The sequence below is a fragment of the Bombina bombina genome, chromosome 5 (genome assembly GCF_027579735.1).
Source record: "Bombina bombina isolate aBomBom1 chromosome 5, aBomBom1.pri, whole genome shotgun sequence".
NCBI classification, from domain to species: Eukaryota; Metazoa; Chordata; class Amphibia; order Anura; family Bombinatoridae; genus Bombina; species Bombina bombina.
In genome coordinates, this window is record NC_069503.1 from 115,648,560 (window position 1) to 115,664,808 (window position 16,249).

Genomic DNA, 16,249 nt, shown 5'->3' on the forward strand with positions numbered 1-16,249 from the left:
ACTGTCCAACCCATATAAACCAAAATTTATCACATCATATTTGAACCAATATGAAGATGTGTGTCGAATAATCAAGAAAAATTTACCAATACTTATGGGGGACAAAGGCTTAAGAAAAACCATTGAACAGGGGTGCATGTTTGTTCCAAAGAGAAATGTGACATTGGGCAATATTCTTGCCCCCAGCATGCTGAGGACAGAAATTAATTCTGGGTCATCCTGGATGCGGTATAATGGAACCTATAAATGTGGTCGTAATACATGCACGTCGTGATCATATCAATGTTTCTACCACATTTAAATCCCATGTCACGGGAGAACAATTTAATACCAAAGGATGCATTAATTGCAAAAGTATATTTGTTATTTACATCATTGAATGCACTAATTGCAAAAAACAATATACAGGTAGGACCACAAGAGAGGTAGGCAAACGGGTTAGAGAGCATTTGTCCTATATCTCTAACAAACATACATGTTCTACACTTTCCAAACATTTTATAGATTTTTACCACCAGGATGTGACCCACTTTAGGTGGCAGGCCATAGAACAGGTCAGAATACCAGCCAGGGGTGGAGACAAGTTACCCATACTCTGTAAACAAGAAACATACTGGATTTTTAAAACTAAGTGTCTACTACCACTGAGTTTTAATTCAGAGTACGATATCATTAATTATTGGCAGAAATAAATGATATCATCTATTTTCCAAAAACAAGTACCTATGTAGCTGTTTTCTCTTTCAGCTACTACTACGGAATAACTAATAAGATACTAAGAGTCTGTTTAGAGTATGTTTTTTAACACTTTATCTTTATGTACGTTTCGATAGTGTTGACAGAAATTCTTCTATACAGTGACTGTACAATAACAGTATGAAGTATCCAATGGTTAATTGTAACAGCGTAGGTCTAGTACTAGGTATTATAATTCAATTAAACGGAACTAGATAAGATATCCGATGCTCTGATGGGGATATATATCCATGTAATATAGAATGCATTTTTCTGATAATTTTTTTCCATGGGAAAATGATTATACATTCCTATGGAAACTTAAGTAACTTTTACAGTATTCTTCATGATTTATATATTTGTCTTTAATGTGATTCCATGTACATATATCTATTTATTTATCTATATATTCATTTATCTATTCACATATGTATATGTATGTATATGCATTTATCTATGCCTCTATAATTGTTCCTTTTTCACCTTTTATCCCATGTCATATTGTTGTTAAATCTACTAGAATTAAGTTTAACTATATGTTCATTATTACATCAATCATCTTTTCCTGTTGTGGTTGCAACAGATCTTAATGAATTAAGTATTTATAGCATGACATCTAATTTATTATCAAATCTATCTAATTGTACCTAAGCACTTTAAATAATGAGTCTGTATTTAAACTAACCATACATGCCAGTAGGTTTGCAATGGGTTAAATTGTTTGGCTACTTGTTTTTAACCAATGAAAACATAGTGTGTTTAGCTTAAAAGGGAGCACCCCCTAACAGGTGTTATTCTATGATTATGGTCAACTGAACTGAAACCGGTCAGATTCAGCTTTGCCTACAAGCTTAACCCCATGTTTTTGTATGTTCACATACATTTTTAATGGAATAAAGTGTTTCAGTTTCTATTACTTGGCTTCGTTTTTTGGTACCTTTTCTACTTTTTATCAAACTTTAATGGTTCAGGATGCGATATTACAGTATAAGAAGCACCAGATATCAGGTTTGTAGTAGATAAAAACAACACCCTGTAAAGGATATAATGTAACAGAAGCCCATATGGCCACACACCCTCTCACTATATGGGTCTTAAATATTTTTATTTTATTATATCATCCTGTTTATTGTATTCAGTTTTTCACCTTTGTTACAGATCTATATCACTGATTTCCATTAGCCCAAGGGCGCCCCCTATTTATTTATTCTTTTATATAACTATGTGTTTAACTCCTGCAACGTCCGCTCTAGAGCAGCACTGTAATACTGGGAGCTAGCTGATCATATCTTGTGAGCCAATGACAAGAGGCAAATGTATGTAGCCACCTATCAGCAGTCAGCTCCCAGTAGTAAAGTTCTGCTGCTGGGAATATGTACATATTCTTTTTAAGCAAAGGATATCAAAAGAAAAAAGTAAATTTGATAACAGAAGTGAAATTAAAAGTGTCTTACAATTACAAATTCTATCTGAATCATGAAAGTGTAATTTCCTATCCATTTAAGTATAATTTAAAGAGACAGTCTACCATATAATTGTTATTGTTTTAAAAGATAGATAATCCCTTTATTACCCATTCCCCAGTTTTGTATAACCAACACAGTTATATTAATATACTTTTTACCTCTGTGATTACCTTGTATCTAGAAACCTTCTTCCAGCCCCCTGATCACATGACTGTGACTGTTTATTTTCTATTGTCTTAAATTTAGCATTGGTTTGTGCTAAATCTTAAATATCCCCCTGTGCCTGAACACAGTGTTATCTATATTTTCTGTCTTTTTGTGTTGAAAAGAGATTTAAAAAGCATGTGATAAGAGGCAGCCCTCAAAGGCTTAGACATTAGCATATGAGCCTACCTATGTTTAGTTTAAACAAAGAATACCAAAAGAAAAAAGCAAATTTGATGATAAAAGTAAATTGGAAAGTTGATTAAAATTAAAATTCCTATCTGAATAATGAAAGTTTAATTTATACTAGACTGTCCCTTTAAGTAACAGAAAATGGCTGTGTAAAAAGTCTTGCTGGTAATTAATAATCTGGGTTGGTGTAGGTTGGGGGGTTGATTTGATATTGTTTTATGTACTGCTAAAGGGACAGTAAAGTGAAAATTAAACTTAAATGTATTGAGAAGAACATGACATTTGCAACAACTTTCCAATTTAATTATATTATCATTTGTGCTTAGTTCTCGTAGTATCCTTTGTTAAAGAGTAACCCTATGTGAACTCATGAGCGTGCACGTGTCTTCAGACAGCAGAGTTTGCAACAACATATATAGCATTGTTATACATAGTTACAAACACTGCTGCACAGAGTGCTAAATACACGTGCATGCCCCTAAGCTCATATCAGCCTCCTAGGTTTACTCTTTAACAAATTATACTAAAAGAACAAAGGAAATGAAATAACAGAAGTAAATTATAAAGTTAGGTAAAATTGCTGCTCTGAATTATCAGTGTTTAACTTTCATTGTCAGATTTGGCTTCTGTATTTGATGATGTTTTCCTAATTCTTCTGTGATATTGTGTTTTTAATGATACAAAAAACACAAAATACTGGTCTGGATTACAATCACTTTTTATTTGCAGGAAAAACCATTACATCATTATATAGTCAAAAGCAGCATTACATGATATCTGTACACAATGGTATAAATATACCTAACACTTGTGCTCTTGATACAAAGGGATTTATCAGATATATAATGTTCCCCTTTAGTTATAGTAGCCATTTAAATTAAACTGCTTATGATCACGTATGTTACTGATATTGTGTCTCATGAAATAAAATCAGTTTCCCCTCAGTAATTCCTCTGGTATATAACATGTACAATGCTAAGCACCTTTTGCTATAAGAAAAGGTTTATCCACATGATGTGAACATTAAATATATCTCCCAGATGTCAATTATTTGAGACTAATCTTGTTTATTTAAGTTTCTAAAGCTCTTTTCATATAAAGACTCCTTTATTCTGTCAATGTAACTATTTTCTCCCCTATGTGAACTAAACGTACAACTCCTAACACTGGCATATTAATAAACAGCACTGGGGTGCTTTGGTGGTGAATGGTTGTGTAAACTGGTCAGTAGGAGGACAGATCTGTATATTCCTGTGTGGTGTTTGTATTCTATCACATTGATATGAGAGAAACTGAGGTGCACATATATAGAGGAACAAAGGACAGCAGGAGAGCACTTCCAATCTGGAGGTTTTATAACTGGGATTTAGAAAGTATTATTTACAATAACATCCTTTTTGATGCTTCTATTTAGAGAATTTGTCTTCTTTAGGGTATTTGTAAAATGGTTTGTACACTGTGTATATAAAGATTATTTGTGTGTAAATATTTGGTGTTTTGTGATACCGGATTTCAATAAAAAAAACTTTTTCCACTTTCTAAACATGTGAACGGTTTCTTCCCTTGTGAATCCTTTTATGCTTTTTCAGATGATTCATTTGTGTAAAACTTTTTCCAAACTCTGTACATGTGAAAGGCTTTTCTCCTGTGTGACTCCTTTCATGTTTTCTCAGACTACTATTTTCTGTAAAACTTTTTCCACACTCTGTACATGTGAAAGGCTTTTCTCCTGTGTGACTCCTTTCGTGAGTTTTCAGACTACTTATTCGTGTAAAACTTTTTCCACACTCTGTACATGTGAAAGGCTTTTCTCCTGTGTGACTCCTTTCGTGAGTTTTCAGACTACTTATTTGTGTAAAACTTTTTCCACACTCTGTACATGTGAAAGGCTTTTCTCCTGTGTGACTCCTTTCATGTATTCTCAGACTACTATTTTCTGTAAAACTTTTTCCACACTCTGTACATGTGAATGGCTTTACTCCTGTGTGAATCCTTTCATGATTTGTCAGATTAATCATTTGTGTAAAACTTTTTCCGCACTCTGTACATGTGAAAGGCTTTTCTACCATGTGAATCCTTTCATGACTTTTCAGATGATCTATTTGTGTAAAACTTTTTCCACACTCTGTACATGTGAATGGCTTTTCTCCTGTGTGAATCCTTTTGTGAGTTTTCAGACTACTTATTTGTGTAAAACTTTTTCCACACTCTGTACATGTGAAAGGCTTTTCTCCTGTGTGACTCCTTTCATGATTTGTCAGATTAATCATTAGTGTAAAACTTTTTCCGCACTCTGTACATGTGAAAGGCTTTTCTCCCATGTGAATCCTTTCATGAGTTTTCAGATTACTCTTTTGTGTAAAACTTTTTCCACACTCTGTACATGTGAAAGGCTTTTCTCCTGTGTGAATCCTTTCATGAGTTTTCAGACTACTTATTTGTATAAAACATTTGCCGCACTCAGTACATGTGTGTGGCTTCTTACCTGTGTGAATTTTGTGGTGTTCTAGGAGATGAGACTTATATCTAAAGCTTTTCTCACATTCTGTAGATTTGAAAGGTCTCTCCTTTGTATGAATTATTTGGCTAGACTGTAGACTTTTCTCTTCTTTAATTTTTTTTGAATACTCAGTAAATGTGTGTGGCTTATCATCAGGGATAATTATTTCACTTGATAAGGCATAATTCTTGTCCTCTTGTTTGATGACTAAATTACTCTCTGTACATAATGATTGCTGGCCAGTTCCTGCCAATTCACATTCTCCTTTAAATATCTGTTGTGATTTCCCCAATGTCTGTGAATAGTCATTAGTGTCTAAAACTGTTGGAGTCTGTGGTATCATTATGATGCTTCCTGTAGTGAAGGATGGATATGAACTATTCATGTGTTTGTCTACATAAAAAGAAATGAAATAAAGAAAAATAACAATATTTACTATTTAGAATATAATCCATCTTAATAAAAAATCATATTCTTTTATACGCAACAAAATGTCTTCCATTTTGTGTTTATTTTTAAATGTATTTACCTGTAAATCATAAATTAAAAAATGACGACAAAGAATGTTGCATAATGTTCTCAGCCAGGGAACAAGTACATCTGTATTCTGGGCAAGAGAGGTGGAACCCACCATCCTCATTTAACATTGCACAAGCAACTGCACATACAGTGCTGCATGGATTATGCTCAACAAGTTGGGTGAGAACATGATGTCTTAATTATCACAGACTATTAATCAGTGTGAGATGTTTTTAGAGGGTAAGAAGCTGTGATTTTACAATACTTCTAAGCTTTCAGCTGTAACATAGTAACATAGTAACATAGTAGATAAGGTTGAAAAAAGACTGAAGTCCATCGAGTTCAACCTATACAAATCTAAAATACTTACAAAAAGCTCCAGTTAAGCTTAAATAACCCCATTAAAATGTGACCCATTTAATACTAGCAATCATATCCATGAATTTTGTTTATATACAGAAATTTATCCAGACTATTTTTAAATGTATCTATGGTATTGGCATTCACTACCTCCTTTGGTAATGAGTTCCACAATTTTATTGCTCTTACAGTGAAAAAACGTTTCCGTTGCAGGAGATTAAATCTCCTTTCCTCCAACCTTAAATTATGACCTCTTATCAGAACCAATTTTCTTGGAATAAAAAGAGCTTCTGCCATCTCTGTATATGGGCCTTGAATATATTTATATAAAGTAATCATGTCACCTCTCAAGCGCCTTTTTTCTAAAGAGAACAGACCCAGTTTGGCTAGCCTCTCCTCATAGGTTAATTTCTCCAATCCCCTTATTAGCTTTGTGGCCCTTCTCTGAACTTTTTCTAGTTCTGCAATATCTTTTTTAGCAATCGGTCCCCAGAACTGCACTCCAAACTCAAGGTGAGGTCTTACCAGGGCTTTATATAATGACAGAATTATGCTTTCCTCCCTTGAATCAATGCCTCTTTTAATACATGCTAGTATCTTATTAGCCTTTGAAGCCGCTGCCCTGCATTGTGCACTCATTTTTAGCTTGTTATCTATTACTACTCCCAAATCCCTTTCCTCCTGTGTTTGGCTAAGTCTTGTCCCATTTAAAAAATACATAGCCTGCTTATTTTTACTTCCAAAATGTAGAACCTTACATTTTTCCGTATTAAATCTCATTTTCCATTCACTTGCCCATAGTTCTAATTTTCGCAAATCCCTTTGCAAAGAGAGTTCATCCTGCTCTGACCTAATGACCTTACTTAACTTAGTATCATCTGCAAAAATAGAGATGTCGCTATTTAATCCTTGCTCCAAGTCATTTATAAAAATATTAAAAAGAACAGGGCCCAGTACTGATCCCTGGGGGACGCCACTGATTACCTTTGTCCAATCTGAGTATGATCCATTTACTGCTACTCGTTGCTCCCTATCTTTTATCCAGTTATTTATCCATGAGCTAACATTTTCAGCTATTCCCAGTCCCTTAATTTTGTGCATTAATCTCTCATGTGGCACTGTATCGAATGCCTTTGCAAAATCTAAGTATATCACATCAACTGATTCCCCTTTATCTATATTTTTACTTACTTCCTCGTAGAATCTAATTAGATTAGTTTGACATGATCTATTTCTCCTAAAGCCATGCTGATTAGAACTCATAATCTTGTTTACACGAATATGCTCATCAATATAATCCCTTATAATCCCTTCAAATATCTTCCCCACTATTGATGTCAGACTAACTGGTCTATAGCTTCCTGGATCATCCCTGCTTCCCTTTTTGAAGAGTGGCACTGTGGTTGTTTAATTTATATAAACAGCCAAAAACTTTATTAGTTTAATAATATTTCCTGCAAAATTAAGCACACGAATCAGGGGCGGTTCTGGGGTGGGGAACACTCACTGAAAACCAGGTAGTCATTTAAGTGTAGTTATGGGTGTTCCATGAGCGAGGTCAGGGCAGGGCAAGTTGGAGTTGCAGGTGTTCTAAGTTCAGAAGTCTGAGGGCGAGATTAGCCAGATGTTGGACATGATCGGTCTAAAAGGACAGAGGGGGGAGTAGTATTTTCTTTCATGTAATTGGCAAGAGTCCATGAGCTAGTGACGTATAGGATATACATTCCTACCAGGAGGGGCAAAGTTTCCCAAACCTCAAAATGCCTATAAAAACACCTCCCACCACACCCACAACTCAGTTTTACAAACTTTGCCTCCTATGGAGGTGGTGAAGTAAGTTTGTGCTTGATTTTTCTTCTATGTTAAGCGCTTCTCAGCATATTGAAGCCCAATTCCTCTCAGAGTACAGTGTTTGTCAGAGGGATGTGAAGAGAGTATCGCCTATTGATTTTATGGTATATACTCACGGGAAATCTTTTCAAAGGGTTCTCTGTTATTGGTCGTAGGGATTTATCTCCTACCTCCCTTTTCAGATCGACGATATACTCTTATTTACCATTACCTCTGCTGATAGTTTTCAGTCCGGGTTTGGCTATCTGCTATATGTGAATGGGTGTCTTTCAGAAGTATGTATCATTATTTAAGACACTCTCAGCTATGGTTTGGCACTTTATGTATTAATATAAAGTTTTAAATATATGTATGTTATTTCTATTTGCCATGAGTCAGGTCTATGTATATTTCCCTTTGCAGACTATCAGTTCCAGTATGGGAATCATGTTTTAGGAAGTTTATTTTCTTACCTGGGGTATTAGTCTTTTTTTTAAATTGACTTGTTTCTCTTTAATTTCGAGGGCAAAATTAGGCTTGTGATGTGTGATGCTGTAATTTATTGCGTCATCCTTGGCGCGAGAATTTTTTGGTGCGAATGTGCGTCTATGATGACGCAAGTTCGTAATTTCCTGTGTCTTTGTTGACGCCAGGTTGTTTGGCATGAAGTTGCGTCATTTTCGAATGTTTGTTGGCACCGGAAAAAATGTTTCTATTTCATTTTGCGTCATGCGCCATACTTGGTGCCAAAAAATGTGGGTTTTTTTTACCCCACTTCCTATATGCCTCTTGCCTTCTTTATGTTCAGAGGGCTATGCTGTTTGCATTTTTTTTCCCATTCCTAAAACTGCTATATGAGGAAATTGAATATTTTGTCTAAATGTTATTTTTTCTTTTACATTTTGCCCTGACCCTCATCCAATGGGGGTTGCTCCTTCTTTATAACTGTCACAAAATGTACTTAAACAATGCAGATATAAATATAATAGTTTATATTTGTTTAATGAGTGATCTATTCTATTTTCCCAGTAATTAAAGTCAGCATAATATCTATTTTATTCACCTAACACATATGAGTTCATGCTGATAACAGGCTCCTATGTCTGTGCTCAGGAAGAATGTTCCCTTATTCACTCCAGTTACATCAATATCCGATATCTCTCAGTGCTCTGGTCGTGTCTGTAAAAAGTATATTAAATGGTTTAGACAGATAATAAATAATGGTTCTGATTAACTGTACGTATGGTATAATTAAAGGCACACGTAACAATTCATGTTATACAGATCAGCTGTTTAGGTTATTACATATGTTCTATTGATTCACCACAAGCATTTAGAAGAGTTAACACTGTGTGTGTTATAATTGTCCCTTAAAGGGATATTAAAGTCCAAATTAATCTTTCATGATTCAGATAGGGCATGTAATTTTAAACAACTTTCTAATTTACCTTTATCATCAAATTTGCTTTGTTCTCTTGGTATTCTTAGTTGAAAGCAAAAGAGAGGGGAGAGACAGAGCAAAAGAAAGGGGGTAGAGGGAGAGCGAAAGAGAGGGATGGAGAGAAAGAGCAAAAGAGAGGGATAGATAGAGAGAACACAAAAGAGAGGGGAAAGAGACAGAGCAAAAGAGAGGGGGGAGAGAGAGTGCAAAAGAGAGGGGGAGAGAGAGCACTAAAGAGAGGGGGGAGAGAGAGAGCAAAAGTGAGGTGGAGCGAAAGAGAGCGCAAAAGTGAGGGGGAGAGAGAGATCAAAAGAGAGGGGGAGAGCGATCAAAAGAGAGGGGAAGAGAGATCAAAAGAGAGGGGAAGAGAGATCAAAAGAGAGGGGGAGGGAGAGAGAGCAAAGGGTGAGACTGCTGTACTGCAAAAAAACGCCAGTGTGAAAGGGCTTTAGGACTAGTCATTATATAAAACACAACAGTGTGAGGCTGTTAATAAAGATTTATGTCAGGGTTTGCGTATTACTGTTTAGCAGAAGCTCTGTAAGTATGAAGTCTCTCTGGTTCCTCTTGTGATATCACGGAGTGTTACACAGATATTTATACTAATGTGGGAGTGTCACCTTTCTCTGTGTGACTCACATGAGTACAACTTGTCAGTTGGGAGACAATGAGAGGGTCACACCTGGACTTTTGTTCTCATATAGATATCTATTGTCCCCTCTGGTGTCACATGAAAACAGAGTCCCTGCCTCCCCCTCAGGGTGTCATTATCATATGGATAAGTAAGGAGGAAACAAACAGTTTATTTAAATGAGAGAGATTTTCTGTTGTGTCCTAAAATATCTCAGGATACAGCATTATATTATGTTTTTATCGATAGGAATTGTTATTTTAACATAATTTAATTGAAAAAAGATTTTTATTATTTTGCTCCTCAAGTATACATCACAACAGTAATATAACAGTAAATGAATCTTACAGGTATAGGTCACAGTCATAGATAACAAGTCACAGCCAAGGGTGTATGGAAGGAAACAGTTGGTCATTACAATATGCACTCCAGGTCAGAAAGTAAAGTGCTTCCTTCACATCATTGTTGTCCCGACCCAAAGGGGGTTTCCACTATATTTTAACAGAACTTAGTTGCAAACAGATGTATAATATTAACCTGTTATTAGATACATATGAGATACATATATAGGAGCAGCAATACACTACTGGGAGCTAGCTGAACACATCTAGTTAGCCAATCACAAGAGATAAATGTGTGCAGGCACCAATCAGCAGCGAGCTCCCACTAGTGTAGGATATGTGCATATTCTTTTTAAACAAGGGATACAAAGAAAACAAAGCACATCCGATAAAATAAGTTAATTTAAAGTGTTAGAAAAAGAAATGCTCTATCTGAATCATGCATGATTAAAGGGACACTCAAGTCAAAATAAACTTATGATTCAGAAAGAACCTGCAGTTTATAGACACTTTACTTCCATTATCAAAGCTACAGTTTTATACCCTGCTAAATTAAAAATATTTACTAAATATGAAACCCTAATATTTGACTATTTTTTTTTTTTATTTTTTTTTTAGTTTCAAATGCTTTATTGTTATTGCTCAATATTTACATCTTGTCAACACAGAATATTAGAGAAAAGGACAACAATGAAAGAACAGAGTGGTTACATGTTGCTCTTATAAAGAAACATTCATAATTCATTCCAATTGCATCTAGGTCTTTGTTATGTTCACCTCAGTATAGCTCTATCTGTAGTCTGTTACGTCCTTATGTGAGGTGACATAAATATATATGTGAATATGAAGTGTTACGGTTGCCTCCAGGCTGGCTGGAAGTTGGACCGTAGAAAAGGATGCTCCTAGCGCTCACCAAAGGAGCAGCAGCCCCGTAGACTCTATAACTGCTGCGTAGCCACCATAAGTAATGCAGACTCTATGAACCACCGCTGCTGGGCTGGTATCTCGCCGTCTGCTCTGCGCCCTGGACCTACGACCAGGCTCCAGTAGGTGAACCTCTTCCTTCTGTAGCAATCCCTGTAGCTAAGGGAGTATGAAAAACATAGCAATCCCTGTAGTGATATAAGCTGTATCCTACAAACATGAGTCAAAGCTTCAAGTTAGAGGGTCAACATAGGTCTGATGTGCTGGAGCACACAGCCTGCTTTTTATTGAGGTTACATGCAAACAGGACACTCTCTCAGGGGGAGGCATAAAATCCCCCATCACACATTTGATATTAGATAGAGAGACACTCCCTTTGACAGGCCACAACATTTACTTCAGCAGATAACATTACACACAATAAAACAATGCAGTCCACCTTATCAATACTAGTCTGATTAGACAATGGGAAAGTTGATCACTAAACCTAATTAGAGCTAATCCCAGCAGACTTGTATTTAGAATAGGTTTCTTGAAGCTGAACAAAATTTAACTCTTAATGGCACACAATGAAACTGAACCAAGTGGGAGAAAGCCAGGGACAAGTCATTTCACAGGTCTGGGGACATAGTCTTAAAGGGGCATTGTTCATCAAAGTCACAATATGTCCCCAGATGGTTCTTAAAGGGCCATACACACCCAATAAAAGTTAATATGTTCTCAGGGGCACAATCTTCCAGGGGCCATAGTCATGAGGAAGGAGGCTGGCAAATAGGCTTCTCCAAAATCCAGGGAAGCAGGGCAATTTTCCATTTAAAGGGCCAGTCACAAATAGCAGTTTGTAACATATCTCCCCTTTTGGAGGGAGACTAACAAGTCACCTGACCTTCTGTCGGTCAGTGCCTAAGTTAGTCTCGCAACCCACCCACAAATAAACACTAGCAGCAAAGCAGCCCCCCCACAACAAGTAGCACTGGCCTGTAGGTTCCAGGTTATAGGATGAAAGTGTAGCATCCTCTGCCTTCCTGGCGCAGCTGGGCAAATAGCTGATGGTACTTGGGGGGCAGAGGCCAGCGGCACTCTGCCCTGGTGCCAGCGCTTCTGCTGGGGTGAGGGGTTTGCAGGCCAGACCTGTAACAAGGGGGTCTGTAGGGCAGAGGCCAGCAGCGCTCTGTCCTGATGCCAGCTCTTCTGCTGGGGGAATTGGGGCATAGTCCTGCCCGGTGGCAAAGGGAACGTGGGGGTCAGTGGGGGTTAACATCTCCACTGTTAACCCTGGGCCCAAGTTAGGAGTTAGCTGGGGAGGGGGAGATTGGCTTACCTCCTCCTCCTGATACTCCGGTGGCCGTTGGGAAGGGAGGTCGATGCTCTCCGCTTCCTGTGGAACATGCTGCGGCTGGGGAGAGAGACCGGTTGTCTCCTCTCCCTGGAAGGCACACTCCGGCTGGGGAGGGAGGTCGATGCTCTCCCCTCCCTGTAGCTGGGTCTGTCGCTGGGGATCTGGGCCGCCTGCGCACCCCCTAAATGTGCTTCTTTCGTGCGATAATGCTATCCCAGGTATCAAAAGTATGTTTATGTATTGCTAATTCTGTACATTGAGGGGGTCTCAATTCTTTTGGTACCCAACAGAGCGCCCCCACCTCTGGGACTCTCAAGATATGGGAATCTATCGCCACCCATGCCTTTGTGTCCCTAGATCTATGCCAGTCTAAAATCCTTTGTAATGTGACTGCCTCATGATAATCTGCTATGTGTGGGACCCCCAGACCTCCATTTTCTGGCCTCCTATACATATTTTCTCTATTGATTCTAGGCTTGCTTTTGTTCCAGATAAATGAGTTGATGTGTCTCTGTAACTGGGGTATATACCACTTAGGGAGAGGGATGAGGAGGGCCTGTATTATATATAATATTCTGGGTAATGTTGTCATTTTTATACTCTGTATGCGTCCCCACCATGTGATTGGTTTCGCTGCCCAAGTGCCTAAGTCCTGTTGTATGTTTCGTGCCAGTGCAAGATAGTTATCATTAAACAGCTGTGATGTGTTAGAGGAGAGTTGTACTCCGAGGTATTTTAGGGATTTCTTTTGTATTTTTAAGGGGCAGGTATCTGTTATTAGTTGGAATCTTTGCGGCGTCAAGGATACATTCATAATCTCTGATTTTTGTGTATTAACCAGGAAGCCCGAGAAACTTCCGAAATGTTTGATTTCCTTTAAGGTCTCTGGTACAGAGAGTTGGGGATTTGTGAGTGTGAACAGCACATCATCTGCGTATAATGCGATTTTAAAGTTATGTGGGCCGATGTTAATGCCATGGATCTTTTGGTTTTGTCGGATGTGTGCAGCAAATACCTCCATTGACAGGATAATTAGAATTGGGGACAGGGGACATCCTTGTCGTGTCCCGTTTTGGATGTTAAAGGGGGTGGACAACATGCCATTCGCTTTCACTTTGGCACTGGGTTGTGTATATAATTGGAGGATACGCGTTATCATTTTCGATCCGAATCCTAGTGCTACTAGCGTCTCTTTTAGGAATGCCCAATTAATGCGATCAAACGCTTTCTCCGCGTCTGTGGCTATCAAGATCGTGGGGATGTTGTGTGATTTGGCATAAGTAGTTAATGTTAGGGCTCTAATAATATTGTCCCTTGCTTCCCTCCCTGGGACAAATCCCACTTGGTCTGAATGAATGAGTTGTAATAATACTTTATTTATCCGGTTGGCTAGTATTTTGCCTAATATCTTGATATCGGAGTTTAGGAGGGATATAGGTCTGTAGCTGCTTGGTTCGGTGAGTGGTTTGTTGGGCTTAGGTATAACTGATATATGCGCTAATAGCATTTCGCGTGGGAGGTGATGATTATCATCCAGTGCTTGGAACAATTTTAGTAGATGTGGAGCTAATATATGTTTGAATGCTTTATAGTATGAATTAGTAAAACCATCCGGCCCAGGGCTTTTACCTGACGGTAAATGTTGGATTGCTGTTAGGATCTCTGTTATAGTGATGGGTGATTCCAGTTCCTCCCTGTTAACATTCGGCAGCTGTGGTAAGTTTGCCTGTCTAATGTATTCTTTCATGTGTTCTTGGTGTTCGGCAGTGTTGTTAGTGTCTAAGTTATAGAGTGCTTCGTAGTAAGAGCCAAAATGGTTAGCTATGTGTTTGCTATCTACGACCTCCACTCCCTCTGTTGTTACTAGTTTGTGTATTTGTGACGATACCTTTTGGTTTCTTAACATTTTAGCAAGTAGCGCTCCTGTCCTATTTCCTTCATAATAATACATCTTTTTAATTCCAAGGGCTTTCCTCTGTGCCTCTTTAGTTAAGACTGCATTTAGTTCCTTTCTGGTTTCTGTTAGTTGTTTGAAGGATGTTGAGTCCTTTGGGTTATTTTTATGGGTTATTTCTAATTGTCTCATCTTTTCCGTCAGCATGTTATTCCTGTCATTGTAAGTTTTTCGTCTGTATGCTGTGTGTTTAACTCTCCACGTAATACCGCTTTGTGGGCTTCCCACAAAGTGGCAGGTGTTATGTCTTGTGTCGCATTATGGCGAAAATATTCTTTTAGTGATTTAGTCAGGGCTTCCAATGTGGCTGGGTGTCTCAATAATGAGTCATCCATCCTCCATATAAAAGGGGTGACTGGGTGGTGCGGCCACTGTAGGGTTACTAGGACGGCTGAATGGTCCGACCAAGGGGTCGGTAGTATATCTGAGTCTCTTACCAAGGACATGTGGTTTCTATCTACCATTATTTAGTCTATTCGTGTATATATAGACCATGGGTGAGAGAAGAAGGTGTCGTTTTTTTGTCTTGGATGTTGTATACGCCATACATCAAGTGTACTTAGCTGTGCAAGGCAATTATATACTGCATTAGGCGGTCTAGATCCAGGTGTAGCCCTGCCTGTAGAGGTGTCCAATGCTGTATCTAGCGCTACATTCAAATCACCTCCTAGTATTAACATGCCTTTCCTGTGTGTTGTGACTAACTTTGATAAGTGTTGGTAAAATTTGTGTCTGCCACTGTTTGGTGCATATACATTTACTAAAGTCACTGGTCTGTTGAACAGTGTTCCTACGAGAATTATTATACGCCCTTCTTTGTCTGAGGCCTTATTCAGTAGAGTGAAATGTATGTTTCGGTGAAAAAGGATTCCTACCCCATTTCTTTTTGCCGCAGTGTGTGAGTTAAAATACCCTACTGGGTGGTCTCTGGATTTGAATGTTGGAGCTGCTGAAGCTAAAAAGTGAGTTTCCTGTATGAAAATGATGGAATCTTTATGTTTCCTGAAGGTTCTAAGGGCTATAGAACGCTTGGTAGGTGAGTTGAGTCCCTTTGTGTTTTGTGTGATAATTGATATAACTGGGTCAGCCATCTATATGTACTAGGTTATACTTGCGTATTTGTTTAATGATATCATATCTTATCCTATGTTTACAAACCATGTCCTGTACCAGACCTTTGTAGTGTATTGAAATGAGAGAGAGTACCTGATCAGTATCCAGATGTTCCTTATGAGGAGAGGGTGAGTATTGCCCTGAAGAGTCGCAGCAGACGAACTTAAAAAAAAATACAAGAAAATTAACATTTATAAACAAGTAGAAAAATAATGTTAACATTTTACCAATCATCATTACTAGTTCCCAAACTCCTCCCAACCGCCCGACCCACAGCCCTTCTCTAACGTTATTAGGTGTTAGAGTTCCCTGTTATAGGGAAGTTCTGGGGGAAAGCGGGAGGGGGGAAAAGTGGGAACAAGAAAAGGCGGAAGGAGAAAAGTGGAAAAAGGGGGTAAGGGGTTGAAAGGCAGTAAATTTGCCAGTAATCTACCAGACGGCCAGCCCCCCGGGGGAGGGGGTGGTAATAAGGGCTTTGTTTGGGTATAGTGGAATATGTCCCATGTATTTTTCTCTGACTAGGCTATGCTATACTATACCACATAAGAGTGTCCATTGGTTTTCATCCCAAAAAAAAAAGAGTCCAGATCTTATCAGGTGGTCTATGTTTCTATGTTCTCTTCACTATCACCTGTCACCTGGCCATTTTTCCTTTTCTTGGGTATTGTCACCCATTTTGGACGTTGAGGGTGCGGTGGGA

At 38.2% G+C, this 16,249-nt stretch overlaps 1 protein-coding gene across 1 annotated transcript in view; it reads right to left on the reverse strand.

The window, feature by feature from the left end:
• The window catches only part of LOC128660046 (oocyte zinc finger protein XlCOF6-like), a 325,836-nt gene that overhangs the window by 280,560 nt on the left and 29,027 nt on the right, over positions 1 to 16,249 (reverse strand). The window contains exons 2-4 of the mRNA XM_053713643.1: positions 15,643 to 15,711; positions 8,870 to 8,985; positions 4,236 to 5,490 (exon numbers count right to left, since the gene is read on the reverse strand). Of these exons, the coding sequence (XP_053569618.1) occupies positions 4,236 to 5,490; positions 8,870 to 8,888 (1,274 nt within the window). The 5' untranslated portion in view covers positions 8,889 to 8,985; positions 15,643 to 15,711. The remainder of the gene's footprint in view (positions 1 to 4,235; positions 5,491 to 8,869; positions 8,986 to 15,642; positions 15,712 to 16,249) is intronic.